The sequence below is a fragment of the Malaya genurostris genome, chromosome 3, assembly GCF_030247185.1.
Source record: "Malaya genurostris strain Urasoe2022 chromosome 3, Malgen_1.1, whole genome shotgun sequence".
Classification (NCBI taxonomy): domain Eukaryota; kingdom Metazoa; phylum Arthropoda; class Insecta; order Diptera; family Culicidae; genus Malaya; species Malaya genurostris.
The window spans coordinates 262,496,784-262,515,815 of NC_080572.1; the positions used below are offsets into that span (position 1 = coordinate 262,496,784).

The window sequence follows — 19,032 nt, forward strand, 5'->3', positions numbered from 1 at the left end:
GTAGGTAATTACAGAAAGAAGAGACTTCTGTTCGAATTTAGTGCTTTTTTTCCTCTCTCTTTGATTTTCAGCAGCACCCAAACTACGAAAAAAAGCAAAAGCCATAGATCGATTATCGCCTCTATACTAACATGGATTCCGACCAACATCACATTAACGTTCGGATACCAACTAGCAAATATTTAAAACATAAAATGAAGTTTTATTCCATTCCACATATTTTTCCTCTTATTCAATAGTAGGGAAGTAACTCCTCGCGAACTGAACCGTTCCTTCCCCATTACTCAGATAATCGAAGAAAGACCAATAAATTCTCGCATATCGATCTCAATGGACATGCTATATATGAAACAAAATGACTCGACGCATGTATATCTTTACCAAATAAACCCACTAGTCAATTCCTAGGATACACCATGAGTCAATGTAAAACATATGTTTACTGCTGTAGCTAAATATAGACATCAGGTTTACACAGCATTGGTCGAAATTTAAGTCGTGAACGTTTGATTTCGCGCAATTATTTACCATTCAACGTGTACTACGGTATTCATAAATGATTATTATTACATCGAAAATAAAACAGATTCGTTGTAGTTTGAGAAAATAGTATTTTTTAGTATTTATTGATTATCATTCAATCAAGTTATAGTGAAATGCAAGAATCTTAGCGCTTTCCTGACAGCGACTGCCAGTTGCTAATATCCGGTTCCAAACTTAATAATTATAGTAGATTATACAAGCAAAAGCCTCTTGATAATTTGTCCATTTTACGTTGATATCGTCAGTGCAATGTTAAGGAAATCTTCAAATCCGATAGTTATAACACCCTTTTGTTCGGTATCTCTAGCTCGAAATGCTTCGGTAAAACGTTGAATTTGAACGCACGTTACAATGAATTGATCGACAGAGATTTCCTTGCGTTGAGCAGGGTCATTTTTTGCTATCAAGAACTGAATGAATTGAGGCGAAAATCGGAATCCCATTTGTGATAAAGCTGAAAACGAAAATGTAATTTGTATTTATCATTCAAATATGAACTCAAATCACTTACCTTGTGCCAGCTCTCCTTCCTCGATGTGCCCAGATGCATCACGATCGTAGGTTTTGAATGTCTGAAGCCATTGATTTATGTAAGCATACAATTTGTCGAATTCATAAATATCAATAGTTCCACTGCGATCACGATCAAACATACCTACAAGTGGCATAATCACATGATATAAACTCAAGAATTATTCATAAACGATGGAGATAAACTACCGATCATCAAACTACACGCAGTATCAGAAAAATGGTCTCCTCGGCCATTGATTAGGGCAGCTTGAAGTTCTTTTCCATTTATTCTTCCTGACGCGTCCTTATCCACATTGCGAAATATGTTTTGAATTTCAGGACTCACTCCTGGTTGTTGAGGTGGAGCGTATCCTCCATAGCCACCCGGAGCTTGTCCTGGATAACCACCCTGTGGCTGACCGTATCCACCATACTGCTGTCCTGGGTATCCTCCCTGCAAAAGGTATTCGGAATTCAATTGTTGCGACATTGACAAGAATAAAAACTCCAGTTACTAACTTGATAGGCCATTCTTAACTTTTAAAAAAAATGCTCGGCAATAATTGTTTATACGAAATACTTGGTCAATGAATACGTTCGTTCGGACGAACAGCGTACATAACGCATAAATAAACAGTATGTATACGCTACTGATTAGTCATTGACGTAAGTCTTGATCAGATGTCAAATTGACTGCAGAGATGCCAGATATTTTCATAGAAAATCTATTAGTTATATCGCTCAATTTTTTTTTGTTTAATGAATTTAAAGTCACACTGCTTAAGCTCTAAGAAGCCGAGGGCAATCTGTTAGTTATAGAATAGATTATAGTTATAGAATGAGAGATGCATTCATTTCCCATATCTTCGTAATTCACAAGAAGTTTCAAACGTTGATTTAGAAAAATTGAAAGACAAAGTAAAGGCGAAACCTGAGCCGAGCTGGTCGATGATATTAGCGGAAAAAAAAGCGGGAAACATAAAGCCAAAGTCTGGGTATTACATTCCTTTTGTCGAATTAGACCTTCTGTTTCAATAGACTTCACAGCCGATTCATAGCGGTCACAACCATTGCATGAATGGTAATATGATATAATTGACACTAAGATTCCTTCCACACTCAGACAAAAAATATATGGAATTTCATACTGATATCGTATAGTTTTTAGCCACAAGAATATCGTATGCGAATCATAAGACCGCCTCAGTCACGAAAATTGGAATTCCAATAAAAATCTTTATTGAAATTGGTAAATTGTGCGAAATTTCTATGACAAACATAACTTATCTCATATATTGTGGAATTCATGAGTTGTTCGTATAAAAACTATAAAAGTGATAGATGAGATGTATATTGCAGAGTCATAAACATTATAATAGAGGTATAACCACAGACTAACAGACATGACAGTATGAGTAAATTATTATAAAAATAATTTTTCGTGATGCACTAGTTCCACCTATATTGTACTGCGCGAACTATTTACTATCTGTACATCCCTTGTGTTATGTAAGAGTTTTTTTACTAGTTGGTTTTCCCTCGTTTGTCAACACCGATCAGCTGCTTGCAGGGATGCCTGATTTCATCGAAATATTTGAAAATGAATCGTCACAATAAATTATTGGATTACGTTGATAATATATTTAACTTTTTCGTGATGTTGGAAGGTAACCATTTATTTGACTCAACGTTGTTCATCTAGACTATTTTTTATTGTGTTGGTAGTTTTCACCCGGAATTAAGTGGCGGCAGACCAGAAGCAAGTAAATATTGTAACAATGTAATTGGTTCGATTTTGTATTGCGTTGGAGGATGAGAAGTAGCACAATTATGTATATAGTTTTAGCACAGACTAACAGACATGACAGTATGAGTAAATTCTAATAAAAATTATTTTTCGTGATACACTAGTTCCACCTATATTGTACTGCGCGAACTATTTACTATCTGTACACCCCTTGTGTTATGTAAAAGTTTTTTACTAGTTGGTTTCCCCTCGTTTGTCAACACCGATCAGCTGCTTGCAGGGATGCCTGATTTCATCAAAATATTTGAAAATGAATCGTCACAATGTTTTATTGGATTACGTTGATAATATATTTAACTTTTTCTTGATGTTGGAGGGTAACCATTTATTCGACTCAAATTTGTTCATCTAGACTATTTTTTATTGTGTTGGTAGTTTTCACCCGAAATTAAGTGGCGGCAGACCAGAAGCAAGTAAATATTGTAACAAAACGGGTTCGATTTTTTATTGAGTTGGAGGATGAGAAGTAGGCGCAATTATGTATATAGTTTAGGCAATATCAAAGATAAACTCAAGATAGAGTAGTCTGCGATTTCTTAGGTATCATTTGAATAGGACCCCTCGATGAGCTCGGTTCACTGTCAATTTGAGTATTTTGAAGCAAAACAACAAGTGTCTGATCACTAGATGCGTCGTAACTATGACAATGATTGTTTATGTTTGGAAAAATATCAAGTTACAGTATGAACGATATTGAGAAATTTCGCTTTATATCAGTGATTCTTAGAATAAGAAAGTGAAAACTACTTAGAACCATTGTCTAGAATTTATTTAGTTTGTTATAGCCTCATCCCATGAAGCATCAGTTGTGGCAAGAAATCATTATGTGCTGAATGTAAACATATGTGTGCTTCCTTTCTAACTTGTATTGTTTCCATGGCATTTTGTCGGAACTAGTCGACGCTTGTTAACGGAGGGCCAATAAAATTACATTATTACTGAACCAACTGGTTCACGATTACTGACCCAACATTTTTCAATGAAACGTATGGAACATTGTAATCTTCAGTTTATCTTTGGCAATATGTATTAAATCTGTATCCTGCATGAAATTCGCATGGACGTATACAAATCAATACATTACAGGTAATTCTGTATGAATGGCAACTCTGTTGGTAAATGAAAAAAATAAAGACAGTCTAGATGACAGACATGATGTTTTTGATAGGGTAACGTGGCGCCATCATGACACATGTGAGTACTGTCCCAAATAATGGAATATTCGAAATGACCGTTAAAATGATTGAAGAATCAAATTTGAGTGTCCTGTCTGTTAGTCTGTGGTTTTAGCATTGCACTACAGGTAATTCTGTATAAATGACTACTCTGTTGGTAAATTAAAAAAAATAAACACAGTCTAGATGACAGACAGGATGTTTTTGATAGGGTAACATGGCGACATCATGACATATGCGTGTACTGTCCCAACTAAAGGAATATTCGAAATGACCGTTAAAATGATTGAAGAATCTAATTTGAGTGTCCTGTCTGTTAGTCTGTGATATAATGACCGCTTGACAGCGCCGGGTTCACGGCTTCGCTAATTCGAAACTGGAAAAAAATATCTGGCATCCATAGTCAACTTAACGAACGCTTGCTGTCAAATCATAAGTTTTGATTGCCTGTACCAGTGCTGTCAACTGTTTTTTCCAAAAATCTGTATTTGGCGAAAAAAACTATCTGTACAATATCTTTCTCGAAAAATCAAACATCAATTTAGTGCGAAAACTGATTTTGCGACCAAAAAAAAAAAAAAAGGTCGCTCGACCTGGTTTACCCCTATGGAATCCAACACAAAAACTGAAAATCGGTATTTATCTGTATGAAAATTGAAATATCGGTATTTTGAGAGAGAAATCGGTATAGTTGGCAGCGCTGGCCTGTACATTCTAATATTTTTCACAACAAAACGTTTAAAACTATTATATTTCAAATTTTGTATATTTGCATCCAATTCCGCTGTTTTAGAAATCCTAAATCAGTGTACCATGGCAGATGATCTTCAAAACTACAAATTACAATTGCAGCAAGTAAGGAATTTAATGGAAACCGTGCTTAAGCGGGTTTATATTGCCATTTTACCTCTACTAATGTGCTGCATTGTTCCCCGCAGGTGGAGGCTGCCTTGCTTACAGATCCGCAAAATTCTGAGCTGCTAAAGCTCAAACAAGATTTGGAAGAAGTTATCGATCTGACAAAGGACTTGATCCGGGCTCAGCAGGAAGCGGAACAGAAGAAAAATGCATATGTAGAACCAGCCAGCACTAGCTATTTCGAGGGATTTTCAACCTCGGAAAAGAAACAATCTAAACCCCTTCTCATTTGGAAAGTAGGCGATAAATGCTCAGCGAAATGGATCGAGGATGGACAGTAAGTGAGTGCTGCAGGTACGAGGAAACACTTTTTTGACTGTGATTAATTTGCAGATACTACGATGCCACCATCGAAGCTATTACGGACAACGGGGAAGTGAGCGTTGTGTTTGATGCCTACCAAAACAGAAGCACGACAGTTGTGACCGAGCTCAAGGAGCGAAAAATTAGGAACGAAGTTTTCCCTTCAAATAGCAACAAGTAAGTTTTGTTTCGTAGATATCCATGTAATCAACGTAAGCTCAAATTGCAAATTTCATGCAAAATCAATATTTTATGTAAACACTTTTCGTACCATTCTACAGACATTGGAACAAAACTAACAATTTTTAATGTTTTTCTAGACGAATGCGGCCTAATCAGAAAGAATATCTCAAAAAGAAAAAGCAGAAAAAACAACAGCGCTTCAAGGAGTTAGAAGAGGAACGCGAAACGGAAAAAAACAAATGGCTCCAATTTGCGGCGAAGAATACCAAGAAAACCGGCGTCAAATGCAAGAGTATATTCGCGTCACCGGAGAATGTGAACGGCCGGGTTGGTATCGGAACTTGCGGTGTATCGGGAAAACCGATGACTGAATTTTCACATGGGGAAAAGTATCGGAAGGGTGTGTAATTAGCGAAGCTTGTAAGGATTTTTCAATAGTTTTAGACATAAGAAATTTACTATGCTGTATTGGGATGCCATGGAATAAAAACATGTCATTAATTTTCAATTGAAATATAAACTAAAATAACCAAGATTTTGGATTTTTTTTAATATTTCGTTAACGCGCCAGGCCGCGGAAGAACATTCCGATAACGGAATGTAAGACAAATGGCACAAGGCTATGCTTGATGAAACATATCAGCGTTTTTCAGCTCAACTATAACATTTTTTTCAACTGCCGGATCGTTAAAGAGTATCTCTCGTATATACAACAGAAGTTGGTATTCTTGTTGCGCTACTGTATAGGCAGCTTTGTTGGAAAATGTCGGAGAAAAAATATTCTTAAGTTACCAGTCCTCACACTAGACAAGACTCGTTTCTGGCTATTGTCGCGATAGGTTGATTTTTAGGGGTTCGCCCCTTTGACCCCTTTCACTTCTTCAAAAGAAAATGGAACGGTCGATGACGTTTGTAGTGAAGTTTTTGGCTTGAAGTATTACCAAAGATAAATAATAAAGACATGTACGTGCTTAGAAATATTTTTAAAAAATGTGATTCGCTCCCGGTACCTTCTGAAATGACCGCACTCACCGCTTGGTGGAGCGCGAGATTAATTGCATTCTAATCATTTCAATCAAAGTGTGCCATAAAAACTCAATATATACAAATGAGCTACCGAATCGAAAGGGTTCTCACGGCTTGACATTTGCATTAGGGATGTATGATGGAAACTCAGCAGTGCAACCAATTTATCACCATTGGTGCCAGTTTCACGGAGGACCGTAGATGTGCGCCAAAAAAATATCGTGACTGTCATGTCTGGAAATTCGTTTGTGGTATTACCACCTTTGACACTTTCTTGGACATCCGGTGAAACCCTTATGGGGTATAGTTCATGATCATCCCTATCCTGCGCTCTTCGAGTTGTGTGCGCACCTACAGAGAGAGTGAGAGTCTATCGGAGACAGTTACACAATCACTCACAGAGAGAACAACGCACCCCAGTTATGTTAACCTCGAGTGGAAAAAAGGACGCTTTCCTCACAAACTAAGAAATAGTTAAACTCAGTTGGAACTCCCGTGAACGGTTCGTTTTATTCCGTGTTCGCTTCCGTTCACCACACCCTCAACGAGTGAACAAGATGTATCGTGAAGAAAAAGAAGACACTTCCTTGTACAACGCACCAGCACTCGGTGGTCAGTGGGCCAGTCACATCATTGCCGACAATCCCGCAATAACCGGGGACTTAGCAAAGTTCCTATTTCATGTTTCTCCGTATGTTATGACATTTGACACCCCTACACTGTATTCGAATCGAATAGAAATATTTCGATCGAATGTGAAATTTGGCATTCTGTATCTCGATTGAGTTCGAGATAAACCGATAAGTCGCCTCAAGAAGACACTAACGAACCCTCTTTTACACTAACGAAGTTCCAGGAAAAGATCTTAAACGTTGGATCTCATCCGAGCTCAGATCAGCATGGGCCACCGACTGGTGGAATTTTATCTAGCTTACGCACAGGGTTCTGTAGAGCATCGCGCAACATGGGCACTGAGGGTTCCTTCCCGAAAACATGTACCGTCTGTAACCAGCATAACTCAGTACACTGAGGTCTTTTTACCCGTTTTTTATAAGGCGGTTTCTTTTTACCCGAATTACCGATGTGGCACAATTTTTTTACGCGGATTTCTAAAGTTACGTGTGTTTTTTACGCGGATTTTCGAAGTTACGCGGTTTTTTTTTTCACGCGGATTTCCCAAGTTCATATTTTGTGTTAAAAACATCGAGATCTGGTGTAATCTTCTAAGACATCTGGCATCAAAAAATTTTTTTTTCCCTTTTGCGATTTTTTTCTACGCAGATGTCCAAAGTTATGCGGTCTAAAATTTTCTAAGTCTCGAAGTCGAATTTTTCAAAAAAATATTTTTTTCATATTTCACTAGATCTGGACGTTTCATACATTTCTAAGACATTTGGCATCAAAAAACAATTTTCTTTAGTTTTGCGGTTTTTTTACGCGGATTTCCGTAGTTACGCTGTTTTTTCTACACGGATTTCCGAAGTTACGCATTTTTTGCGCGGTTTTTTATTTACGCGGTACGTACCCCCACCCCCCCCCCCCCCCCCCGCGTAAAAAGAGATCTTAGTGTAGAACACTTCATATGCAACTGTCCACAACATCAAGGAGCCCGAACAACATGGAACATCTCAGAAAAGGTCCGAGAAGCCCTAAGTAATGATCCTAGCTTTTTTAGCCGCCTTGTATAAACAAATTTAAATTCAAGCAATGACATTTTCAGTATAAATACGATCGAATTTTCATATCAGAAGCTTTTTAGAAGAGAACAACCAGCCTCCGACTGAAAGTCTCTTAAATAAAGAAAACTAGACTAAACTTGTATGCTTTACAAAGTTTTTTTTTGAAAAAGTTGGTACTTTTTGCTTATATTTCTGTTCTCTGTGACCTTGAAACGGCACTTACACGAGAATTAATCATGTCATTTTTAATGATTACTAAGTACTGACATTCCAAATTTGTATGCAGAATTCATCATTATTGCCTTACATCAAAGACATTAAATTAACAAGACATCCATCTTTCACATTTCCCGAACAAATCATTTCAACATCCTTTTTTGCGAGCATGGCGCCCTCAGGCGAGTACGCATCAAATCTCGTACATAGAAGTAGGAAAGAGAAATGTCAAATGAAAAACATAAACTAAATACGCGTCGTTTTCCTTTGCACGAGCATTTGCAAGGAAGTCTCTCTGTAAATATTTGAATCCATTTGATGTAAACATTGCTTTAAGGCGGGGCTGGTCGTCTGGAACGGTGACCATTGTCGTCAATAATGAGAATTTTAAGGTTGACATATGAATATATAGAAGTTTATTGGAAAATATGTTAAATTTTATTAAAAATAAAACTCAAAAATTAGATTACTATTATAGTTGAGGACGAACAGCGAGTTTAGAAATAATAATTTGTAATAGTCGTACAAGCAGTAAGTGTATTACACAGCTCCTTGTTAAATGCCATATAACATTTAAGTGCCTTATAGATATGCATTCACAAAACATTTTCAGATTAATCTTAGAAAAAATAATAATCAGCTGCGAATCTCAACAAACTATAATCTTCAATACACTGGTAGCAATAGTAGTGGGCGTACATTTTAGCATAAATAACTTTCATCTTGATAAATAAAATATTTTAAATTAATTTCGTTAGTCTACAGTACAGTATTTACATTAGTAGAACCTTATTCTTTCTAATCCAAAATTTGCCGAGTCCACTTATTGCTTAAGATTGCGCGAAATTTGCTTAATTTTAATGAATAATCATAGAAACATTTCCATGTGTCTCGTACTACAAAATACATTTTTTTCTTCTTCTAGCGCGTCTCTTCAGACTATCAGTTCGCTTTGGTGGTCTTCTGACGAATGTTTATCCATATAAACGAATGTACATATATTGATCCTAAGGTTCTAGCTACCACAAAATCTACCGTTTAGTGTGTTATTTGTGTTATGCTTGGTTTATTGAGTATAGTTAGCCAATGTGCTAAAGCCGTTCACTCACACATCGTCCACGTAATGTCCCTGGACCATGGCCGATTGATGATAGCGCCTTCGTGAGGCAAAGTCTTCGTTCTCCTCGTTCAGTTGGGCGGCTGCCAGTGGGACATTCGGACATGAAGGCGTCACCACCACCTGTTCGTAGTCGTGTACTCGTTTTCTGGAATAAAACATCTAATTTTACAAATGCCGAGCATACAAAAATGAAGAATAGAAATACCCAAAACATCTGAAAACGCCATTTTTCAACCAAACGAAGAAGCGAAACTCGTGTGCCAAACCAGGTTTCACAGCCGGATTTGCTGTTCCCACGTAGAACCATACAACGAACACGGTGCCCATGCAGATTAACGCGAACACCCAGTTGACCAGAATCATCACGAACACTTTTACACCAGCCTGGAATATTATGATCGATTCATACAGTGCATACTATAGTCAAGTGTGAACAATAGAACTTACTCCCATCAGCGAAGCCCACCGATTGCAGAACCCGGAATACCAGTTTTTCGTCTTGGAATGAATCGGTGGTCGGATCGGGGCTATGGGTTCATCGTCAGCTTCGTCCAACGAGCTGGCTCCTCCGGTGTTGTTGCTGTTAGTTCCATCACGAAATATTACTTCGCTGTTGATCGACGTACTGTTGGATAGACCACCGTTAGGATGGCTGCTATTTGCAGCTCCGTTGGCAATGGTGCGATTATTGTTGGCTGTTGTTGAAGGCACGTGATGTGGAGAATTTGTAGGGCTCTGAAACAGTAGAAAACAAACAGTAGATATATGCATTAAAGCCATTAACACAAAGAACAGTCATTCAAGTAATGTTAAATTTCAATTACCCGTCTAATCACCTTGCAGAAATTTGCCCATAAGAGGACTTCGTACAAGCTCACCTATCACACATACAAGACCACATTCATTCGAACTTGCATACAATGGGCGCAAAATCGTATACAACGATCAACATTCAGGTTATTGATCTGTCACGGTAGGCTGGGTTAAAAAATTCGAGAGGCCACATTAATTTATTCTTACTTGAAATAGATAATTCTTGTTCTGAATGGCAATACTCAGCTTCCACTCGTTAAACAGTGTTGGGAAAACACCAGTGACAATATTCGTATGTTTTTTGAGTAAAACAATTTTTGCTTCGAGAAGCATTATCCGTCGAAGTTTATGCATAGAAGTATTGTACAGGTATGTAGTGTTTATTAAAAAACAGATGATTAGAAAATAGTCCAACTCCTCAACAATGGGCCTCTGTCTGTGTTTATTGAACGAAAAATTAGAACGCGGTTCAATGGTCTGTTTCAAAATTGGCAAACGAAAACCTTGAACCGGCCTTCGATTGGATGATTTATCGGACATTCCTCGGACCAACGGTTCAACTTATTGGACCAACGGAGGACTTCCATTGAACGATTTTGTCTTAGAGTAAATGTAAATACATAAATAGCATTCACATTCTAGTAGAAATGAGAACAGCTCGAATGTATGTGAACAACACTCGATTTGCCATTCATATGAACTTCATTCAAAATCTAATAACAACGATATATCCTATCGTGTTGATGTGCATTTAAAATAAATGTAGCATGAATTCCACTGAATATTCACAGTTTCTACACTCATTTTATGAGTTAAGTGAAATGTTCATGAATTTCATTTGTTTTACATGTAGTGATTATTTAATTACTTTTCACATGATGCTAGCGGTCACAACTTTTTCAGTGTTGGTGCTCACGCCATTAACACATCAGTTATGTTAAAACTTCACTTTCCCGACTGAAATAATAAATTTTATCTTTATTTTCAACCCTTTTACAGCTCCCAAACAATCCCAAGTATGTCGAAAACAGTTCGAAAAAATGGATCGAATAGAGAAGTGCGTGGGTTCTCGACTGTGTTACTAATTCGGGTGTATCTTCGGATCCGGAAGTGTCCACTATTTACATTTGATCCGTGGCCACATCGCAGCTTCCAAATTGTTCGAGAGAATTGTGCAAACAACGCACATTGTCGGCTATGCCACTTATATGATTATTTCTTCGAAAAGAGAAGTGACCCCCAGGAACCATTTAATCATGGTCTGTGAAAATACCATAGCTTTTAAACGAGCACAAGTTTGTTGAATTAGAATAGAAAAAAAAACGCGGTTTGTCGGTAGTATTAGCCATTTAATCTTAAAGTTTGATCAATTATCTTATTCTAACCGTTTCAAACGAAGCAAAGACGATTTAGCCAATTTCCGAGAAAATTGAGCGGATAGAAAAAGTGTAAAAATGTACTCGACAAGTCGAATCGAATGGTATGTAACGTAAGGGGTCTCCAGGGCTCCTATCAAAAGTCGGGTTTTCCAGCATTGCATATAAAAAATAGAAAATATAATGAAATATATTAAAAATGCACTAAAGGAATCGCTTGGATTTTACCCTCCTCGTATAATACTTATGAGAAAAGAGCTAATAGCATTAATGAACCACGCTCTGAAATCTTCAAGGAACTTTATCTAATACACTTCATTCGAAGTGAAGTATACAATTTGAAAATATTAGAATACGCTGGGAACACTATGAACGGCATAATGGCATTGTAAACCTACCGTAATGTCTTCGTTACCAAGGCTTCCATCATGGGACAAAAATTGTCATGTGCACATACGCTGTTTGAATTGTGGTGATTGAAGGGTGATTTTTTCCTGATATCTTTTTGGCAACACTGTTTTTGACAGATCACGCATGAATCGTGTTTTGTGTCATTGTCAAACTTGTTCAGTTTGCTCTATAAAAGCAATGTGCAATTACTCTGCCATCTTTCTAATGATCAATTTGCAGACTACGGTCATCCATTCTTTTATTTTGGCGATATTTTCGTCGGTTTTCGGCGTCGATGGCCTACCGCTTCTCTCAACATCATTCAGAGACTCACGACCACTTCTGAACGTTTGTACAACTGATAAACGACTGTTTTCTTCAGAGTATCGTTGTCGAAACACTCTTCTAACATTTGCAATGTCGTCGCACTATTGAAACCGTTTTTAACACAAAATTTAATGCAAATTCAATTCCATTTTGAAAATTGTACAAAATCGATGACACGCACAATCGCAGATGTACTCAATACAGCGTAACTTTTACAAATGTCCATGTATCAAGCTGAAAATTTAATAGAATATCAATGACTGATGTGGCAACCTAAAAAAAGTCTAATCCGTGTTGACTGAAAGTTCCACACGGTGGTGATTCCGAGAACTTCTTGATCAAAGTAGTAGAGTATTTTCCGATCTTGACAAGCTGTATCGAAGAATATCTAACATAACGTGTCTCCGATCAAAAGCCGGTTTTTCCAGCAATGCATTTGAAACAAATAGAAAATATCAAAATATAAATATTCATAACCTATATTAAAAATGACCTATGTTAATGTAACTCTCATAGAGCTATTTGGTTAGAATGCAGATTTCACATTGAATGTGAATTTTGACAATCACGACAATCTGCAATTGATCGTTTCTTTGAATTTTCACTTCCCTAAAAATCCGAACAAGTCAAACCATGTTCCAAACTTCCATGGAGACTTTGTAATGTTCCTAAGAAACTTCAGAATACAATTCGAGATTTCAAAGAAGGGAATACTAATTTACAAACGGCATAAAAGATTAAACACTTACTGAGACGAAATATTCTAAAATTAAGTCAATCATAACGAAACTCAAACGAAATAAAAATATGAAGACTACTGACAATGATGGAATTTTTCATATTCTTATTAAAAAATCTTCTGGATGTTGGTTTGGTTAAAATTTTCAACAAGTATTTTGCATTTACTTAGCTTTCTGAGGGATGGAAAAAAGTAATTTCGTTTTTGCCAATCCGATAAAAACTCAGCCGACATCCAGTTATCAACCCTTTTCTTTACATTCTTCTCTTGGCACATTAAAAAAAAATATTTTAGTAAGAATTACATACCATATAAAAAAATTCAATATTTTTGATGTCGTCTAGAGCATTCAACTATCCATCAACTTGTCAGAGTAACTAACATGATAAAAGCCACGTTTACCCTCGAGAGTTGCTCTTTTAGACGTTGAAAAAACCCCAAAATTTTGATTGAGTAAACACAAAACGGTTTTACTTGTTTTGCGTTTCGTCTTCGACTCATCAGTGCATTAGCAGTTTATGTTGGACAACCAGTAAACTTGTTTTGTCAGAGACGTTAGTTAAGGCATTGAACTCTGGTGGTAACACGCGGTGTTTTGTAAATAACATTAACTTTATGTCTGCTTAGCGGTTTATGTTGAATAGCAGAGTCAGTTCAACATAAACTAGATAGTTTGGTTAATAAGGAATGATAAGAAGATGCAAAAATGCCAAATAGATTGACGATACATTTTTTACTTCGGTCTTTGGTTCAAATATCCACTTACCGATAGGTTCTTGTGTCTCGTTCTCTCCGGAAACAGCTGGTCCAAATCATTATTGTCGTGATAGTCACCGGCCGTTCCATAATTCCTGCTCTCGTACAATGGACTTTGCGCTTGTATCCGGAAACGCTCCTCCCGACTGTTCTGGATATCGAATGTCTGTGCCAGCGCAAAATACGAATAGTCGATGCACGCGTACGTCAACAGAAACGGCATTGTAACGATCGGTGCCAACGTATTGATGTCACCCACGATAATGAAGGCAGTGGTTACCGTAGCTACTACGGCCATTGCGTACAGAGGTACTTTGTTAGGCCCGCGGCCCATTCCAAGTTTTCCAATTCCAGGAATCACATTTTCATTGGCAATACTTTGCAAAACTCGAGGCGTTCCGTACATGGCTCCTAAACAGGAAGACATGCTGGAAACGTAAATACCTGCTAGCAGAAGAAATGGAATTGCCGACACTTTGGCAGCTATCATGAAATCCGTCAAAAGGGTAGATCTCTGGCAAGTTGCTCCCAGAAATAGTATAAAAACCATATACAGGAATGTTGATGTGCTTAGCGCGGCCAGTGTACCGTTCGGAATATCTGTCGATGGTGCCCGCAAGTCGCCACTCATATTGATTCCGGACAGAATTCCAGTGATAGTAGGAAAAAACACTCCGAACACTGTAAACCAGGTCGTTCCAGAGCTATACTCTGGCCACAAATTGAGTGCCATGTTTCCTTGACCCCATCCGTCAAAACCGTGCTCTGGATCTTCACCAGTAAAACTTCCGACCATAAAGTTGAGTGCCGATATCAGTAATATTATCAACAGTGCAAATTGAAGTTTGACGACCCATTTCACTCCGGCTACATTTATTACTCCTAGCAGTAACACTGCGGCTATTGCAAATGATCGTATGGCCCATTTATTGCCTTCCAGACCCACCAATCCAGCCATGGATTCTCCAAAACCAAGCACGTTGAGTGCACAACCTACGGCTTGTCCAAAACAGTAAAGTAATCCGAGCGATCCACCAAATCTGGAGCCGAGTGTGTGAGCTATCAGAAAATATACACCGCCACTTTCAACTCGGCACCGTTCGCAAATTCCAACTGCAGACAGAACGGAAACTAGCGCAATCGCCACAGCACAGAATATTATCAGAACCGCATGCATGATACCAGCTTCTGCTACTATCCATCCCGATCGCAGAAAGACGATTACACCGAAGATATTGATCAGACATGAGGTGAAAACACCGTCCCAGGTTCCGAAAAGCACCGGTTGAGATATGAAGAAGTTACTTCGCCACCATGGTTTATCGCCTTGATCTTCAGCGAAAATCTCATCCCGTCCAGAGGCGTGATGGCCGCCTGCACCATAATCGTATTCATTTCCTAAATCTACGAACCCGCCCGTGCTGCCTCGCGCTCTCGTTCTCTCCGATGGAGATGAGTCATCATTTCCTAATCCATATCTAAAAAAAAAATCAACACGATATAATCGAGGGGGTAAATATTTCCAAAACATTTGCCATAAACAACCTAGACCAATCGACATTGCTTCGGATCGAGTTTTCGGGCATCTTGGTATTGCGGAAAACGGATACCTCAATTTTTTTTTGTAGAAAAACTAGTTGTCGTTTCAACGAAACCGTAAACTTGTCTCTGTCCGCCTTTGGTTTTTCGGTGCGGAATTGTAAACTGATAACAAGTGATCGATTAGCCACGCATCTTAAACAACTATCGTCATCATCGATCTTGTAAACGTAGCGGAGAAACTGATGTCATGTTAAAACTTTGTCAACATTCAATGTTCGTTCGAATCAAATGCACTCACTCAGAAGTCGAATTCTTATCACTCAATAATAAATTGTCAACGTGTTAGCAGATAGCATCTTTGCACTAACTTGTTAATCAGGAGAAAAAATATAATGTTGCAAATATTTTTCGCTACGAACAGCTTTACAACTTTTTACCTCTCTGTTGCACTGTGCTGTGTGTGACGAAGAACAATAAGGGGTTATCATGACCGACGGTCTAACATGACAGTTGTGTGTTTTTTTAATAACATGGATCGATCCATAACAAATATGTGTGTATCGATGTTTTAATTTCAAAACATCGAAAATTCGGATCATCGATAGTCGGCTATTCCACGCAGAGAAAAACTATTCAAAATAAACAAATTTCAAGACATTCCAACATTTATCTTTGATAATATATAGTGGTTTTCAGTTGGACATAGAATGCGACGGAATCGTCGCAGAATAGCGAAATAATGAACGTCAGAGCCACAGATGCGCGACTGTTTTGCAGATTTTCGAAGTTTTTTATAAACAATCGTGAAATTTTATGACTTTTACTATTACCACAGACTAACAAACATGACAGTATGAGTAAATTCTTATCAAAATAATTTTTCGTGATGCACTAGTTCCACCTATATTGTACTGCGCGAACTATTTACTATCTGTACACCCCTTGTGTTATGAAAAAGTTTTTTTTTTTACTAGTTGGTTTCCCCTCGTTTGTCAACACCGATCAGCTGCTTGCAGGGATGTCTGATTTCATCAAAATATTTGAAAATGAATCGTCACAATAAATTATTGGATTACGTTGATAATATATTTAACTTTTTCGCGATGTTAGAAGGTAACCATTTATTTGACTCAACGTTATTCATCTAGACTATTTTTTATTGTGTTGGTAGTTTTCACCCGAAATTAAGTGGCGGCAGACCAGAAGCAAGTAAATATTGTAACAAAATGGGTTCGATTTTGTATTGCGTTGGAGGTTGAGAAGTAGGCACAATTATGTAAATAGTTTTGGCAATATGTATTAAATCTGTATCCTGCATGAAATTCGCATGGACGTATACAAATCAATACATTACAGGTAATTCTGTATGAATGGCAACTCTGTTGGTAAATGAAAAAAATAAACACAGTCTAGATGACAGACAGGATGTTTTTGATAGGGTAACGTGGCGCCATCATGACACATGTGAGTACTGTCCCAAATAAAGGAATATTCGAAATGACCGTTAAAATGATTGAAGAATCTAATTTGAGTGGCCTGTATGTTAGTCTGTGCTATTACTGTAGGATTTTTGTTTGGTTTTTCTCGTCATACTTTCAAATTTTGAGCTCGCATAGGAGCATTTCTAGTACGCAAACGCCCAAAATTTCACCTGACATCCCTGCCTGAGTATTGGACAGTTGTTTTAACCCCTTCGCTATCTGTTGTATTGAAATTAATTAGCATTAGAGCCACAAGAAAAATTAAACGGTTGGTGGATTGAGGTCATTGCAGTTTCAACTGGTAATATTCCTTAGCGACAAGTGCTATTTCATTGATCATTTAAAGCATCAACAAATGGATATCTGTCAAAGACGACCAACTTTTTAGAGTGGAATATTTAAGATTTTATGTAATAGTTTCTTTTATAGTCAAAATTGACAATGTTTCGAATAAAGCACAAAGTTTTGAAGACCAAGGCGTCAATTAATACAACATATGAATGAAAAGAAAAAATATTAAGCACAAGATAACCATTATGTTAAATAAATAAAACGCGTTTGAAAAATCCGTGCAAGTTGTAGCCGATGCAGATCTCATACGCATTATCAGAATGAATTCATTATTATTGAAGTTTACTTAATAATTATTTCGCTAATAGAAATTTGTCATTGTAACGGCCAATTTAAAATATACTTTTTCTGGCTTGTGGTCTCGAAGGGGTTGAATCGATGCGAATGACAGTTTCGTTATCTTTGCGGCATTTTGTCGCTATCTTATCGCAATCTTTTCTAGCCGACAGTGGAAATTACAATAACACTAAAATTACAAAACTAATTCAATCATTGTTTGGTTTAAATGATTAACCTTTCAATGCAGTTAAGCTGCTCAGTTCGCTCACGCCTCGGCGTTAAGCCAAATACAAATTATAATACGGAACACTTCGACAAATTTTCGAGGACACATTTTACAATATGCGGTACACTGTCAAGGGTACACTGTTAGACTGACAATGTACTTTATCGTATTTCCATAAAACTAGCAACGCTGAATGGCAAAAATCAGTTCATCATAGTAACTGTTTATTACAATGAAAAGTACGAAAACAAACGAATCGGTTACCACCCGAGAGTGGGACATTTCAGCGGTACGCCGTGTTGGTCGTTCGAATGTTTTAGTGATATCCTTCACGGAAATTGAGTGCGCATCGCATAGTGTGATGGAGCAAAATACAAACAGTTCAATTTGAAAATTTTGGATTTATTATGTCTTATGATGCATTTGATGAGTGAGTATTTCCGAATTTCAAAAAGCATTCACATTAGATTTTAAATAATTGTTTTTATTGTATGCAGATTTAGCTGCCTCGAAGGTTGCGATCAATTTAACGCAGGAATCGCTAGTTTGTGCGAAGTCCAGTTTTTCGGAACCACCTCTACCGGCTATTGTAGCGAAGAAGACTTTTACACATCCGCCGCTGGAACCGTTTTTCGTAGAGATCATTTGTCAGTGTCGGAATCAGATTCTGACAGCATGTCAAATATTAAAATTTCTCAGATTGATAATACTGTTATGTAAGTTATGTGACGCTTGTGAATTTTGACGGCCTAAAAGATTTACTCATTTTGAATTTCGAGTAGGACACTCGGTGGTCGAATAGCCAACGGACCGGCGGATGCCACGCATCTTGTAATGACACGAGTAACATTGGTTAGTGTTCGATACTGCTTATCTAGGATATGGATTACTAAAAGTGTCGGTGCATGGTTTTTCCTATGTGAAGGATGTGGATGATACCTTTTAGTGTAAACCGTACAATGTTCTCGAATCAACCAACCGGAATTTTTCTTCAATTCTCTTCAGGTGAAGCTGTCCATTCGGAATGTAATATAAATAATTTAACTGAGTGAGAGAATTGTAGGGAAAACAGCATGTTCGGCCAAGAAGATCCGGAAAACGAAGCTTGAGAAACCCGGAATACATCGTGATTATAAGTTGTACGGAATGTCAAATCTTTATACAACCATTTATTGAAAAAAAAATTGTAACATGCATACCTTGCTACTTCACTAAGCGTTTGTTTCGTAATATATACATTGATGGCGGGCGAATGAAAGTATTCTAAGT

The 19,032-nt window shown here is 37.5% G+C and overlaps 4 protein-coding genes across 5 annotated transcripts; 2 read left to right on the top strand and 2 right to left on the bottom strand.

Moving 5' to 3' along the window:
- Positions 1-591: 591 nt before the first annotated feature.
- LOC131435827 (peflin) lies at positions 592-1,721 on the bottom strand. The gene is made up of 4 exons (XM_058604049.1): positions 1,576-1,721; positions 1,264-1,510; positions 1,055-1,198; positions 592-997 (listed from the first exon to the last, which is right to left on the bottom strand). The coding sequence occupies exons 1-4, from the start codon at positions 1,585-1,587 to the stop codon at positions 771-773; spliced, it is 630 nt and encodes a 209-aa protein (XP_058460032.1). The 5' UTR covers positions 1,588-1,721; the 3' UTR covers positions 592-770.
- A 3,021-nt stretch (positions 1,722-4,742) lies between these two features.
- LOC131435711 (survival of motor neuron-related-splicing factor 30) lies at positions 4,743-5,975 on the top strand. The gene is made up of 4 exons (XM_058603865.1): positions 4,743-4,893; positions 4,977-5,233; positions 5,290-5,436; positions 5,580-5,975. Exons 1-4 carry the CDS (start codon positions 4,852-4,854, stop codon positions 5,848-5,850), a joined length of 717 nt encoding a protein of 238 aa, XP_058459848.1. The 5' UTR covers positions 4,743-4,851; the 3' UTR covers positions 5,851-5,975.
- A 2,787-nt stretch (positions 5,976-8,762) lies between these two features.
- Positions 8,763-15,881, bottom strand: LOC131436930 (solute carrier family 12 member 8). Its single transcript, XM_058605925.1, has 5 exons — positions 15,430-15,881; positions 13,895-15,362; positions 9,931-10,218; positions 9,689-9,867; positions 8,763-9,628 (listed from the first exon to the last, which is right to left on the bottom strand). The coding sequence occupies exons 1-5, from the start codon at positions 15,468-15,470 to the stop codon at positions 9,469-9,471; spliced, it is 2,136 nt and encodes a 711-aa protein (XP_058461908.1). The 5' UTR covers positions 15,471-15,881; the 3' UTR covers positions 8,763-9,468.
- Positions 15,882-18,058: 2,177 nt separating this feature from the next.
- On the top strand, positions 18,059-19,006 carry LOC131439053 (uncharacterized). Of its 2 annotated transcripts, none has more exons than XR_009231049.1 (4): positions 18,059-18,193; positions 18,261-18,479; positions 18,546-18,768; positions 18,827-19,006. XR_009231049.1 is itself a non-coding variant. In XM_058609584.1 (4 exons), exons 1-4 carry the CDS (start codon positions 18,171-18,173, stop codon positions 18,796-18,798), a joined length of 342 nt encoding a protein of 113 aa, XP_058465567.1. In that variant the 5' UTR covers positions 18,059-18,170; the 3' UTR covers positions 18,799-19,006. The 2 variants fall into 2 exon arrangements, 1 of the variants encoding a protein (XP_058465567.1); XM_058609584.1 differs by having other exon boundaries at positions 18,546-18,615; positions 18,769-19,006.
- Positions 19,007-19,032: the final 26 nt, after the last annotated feature.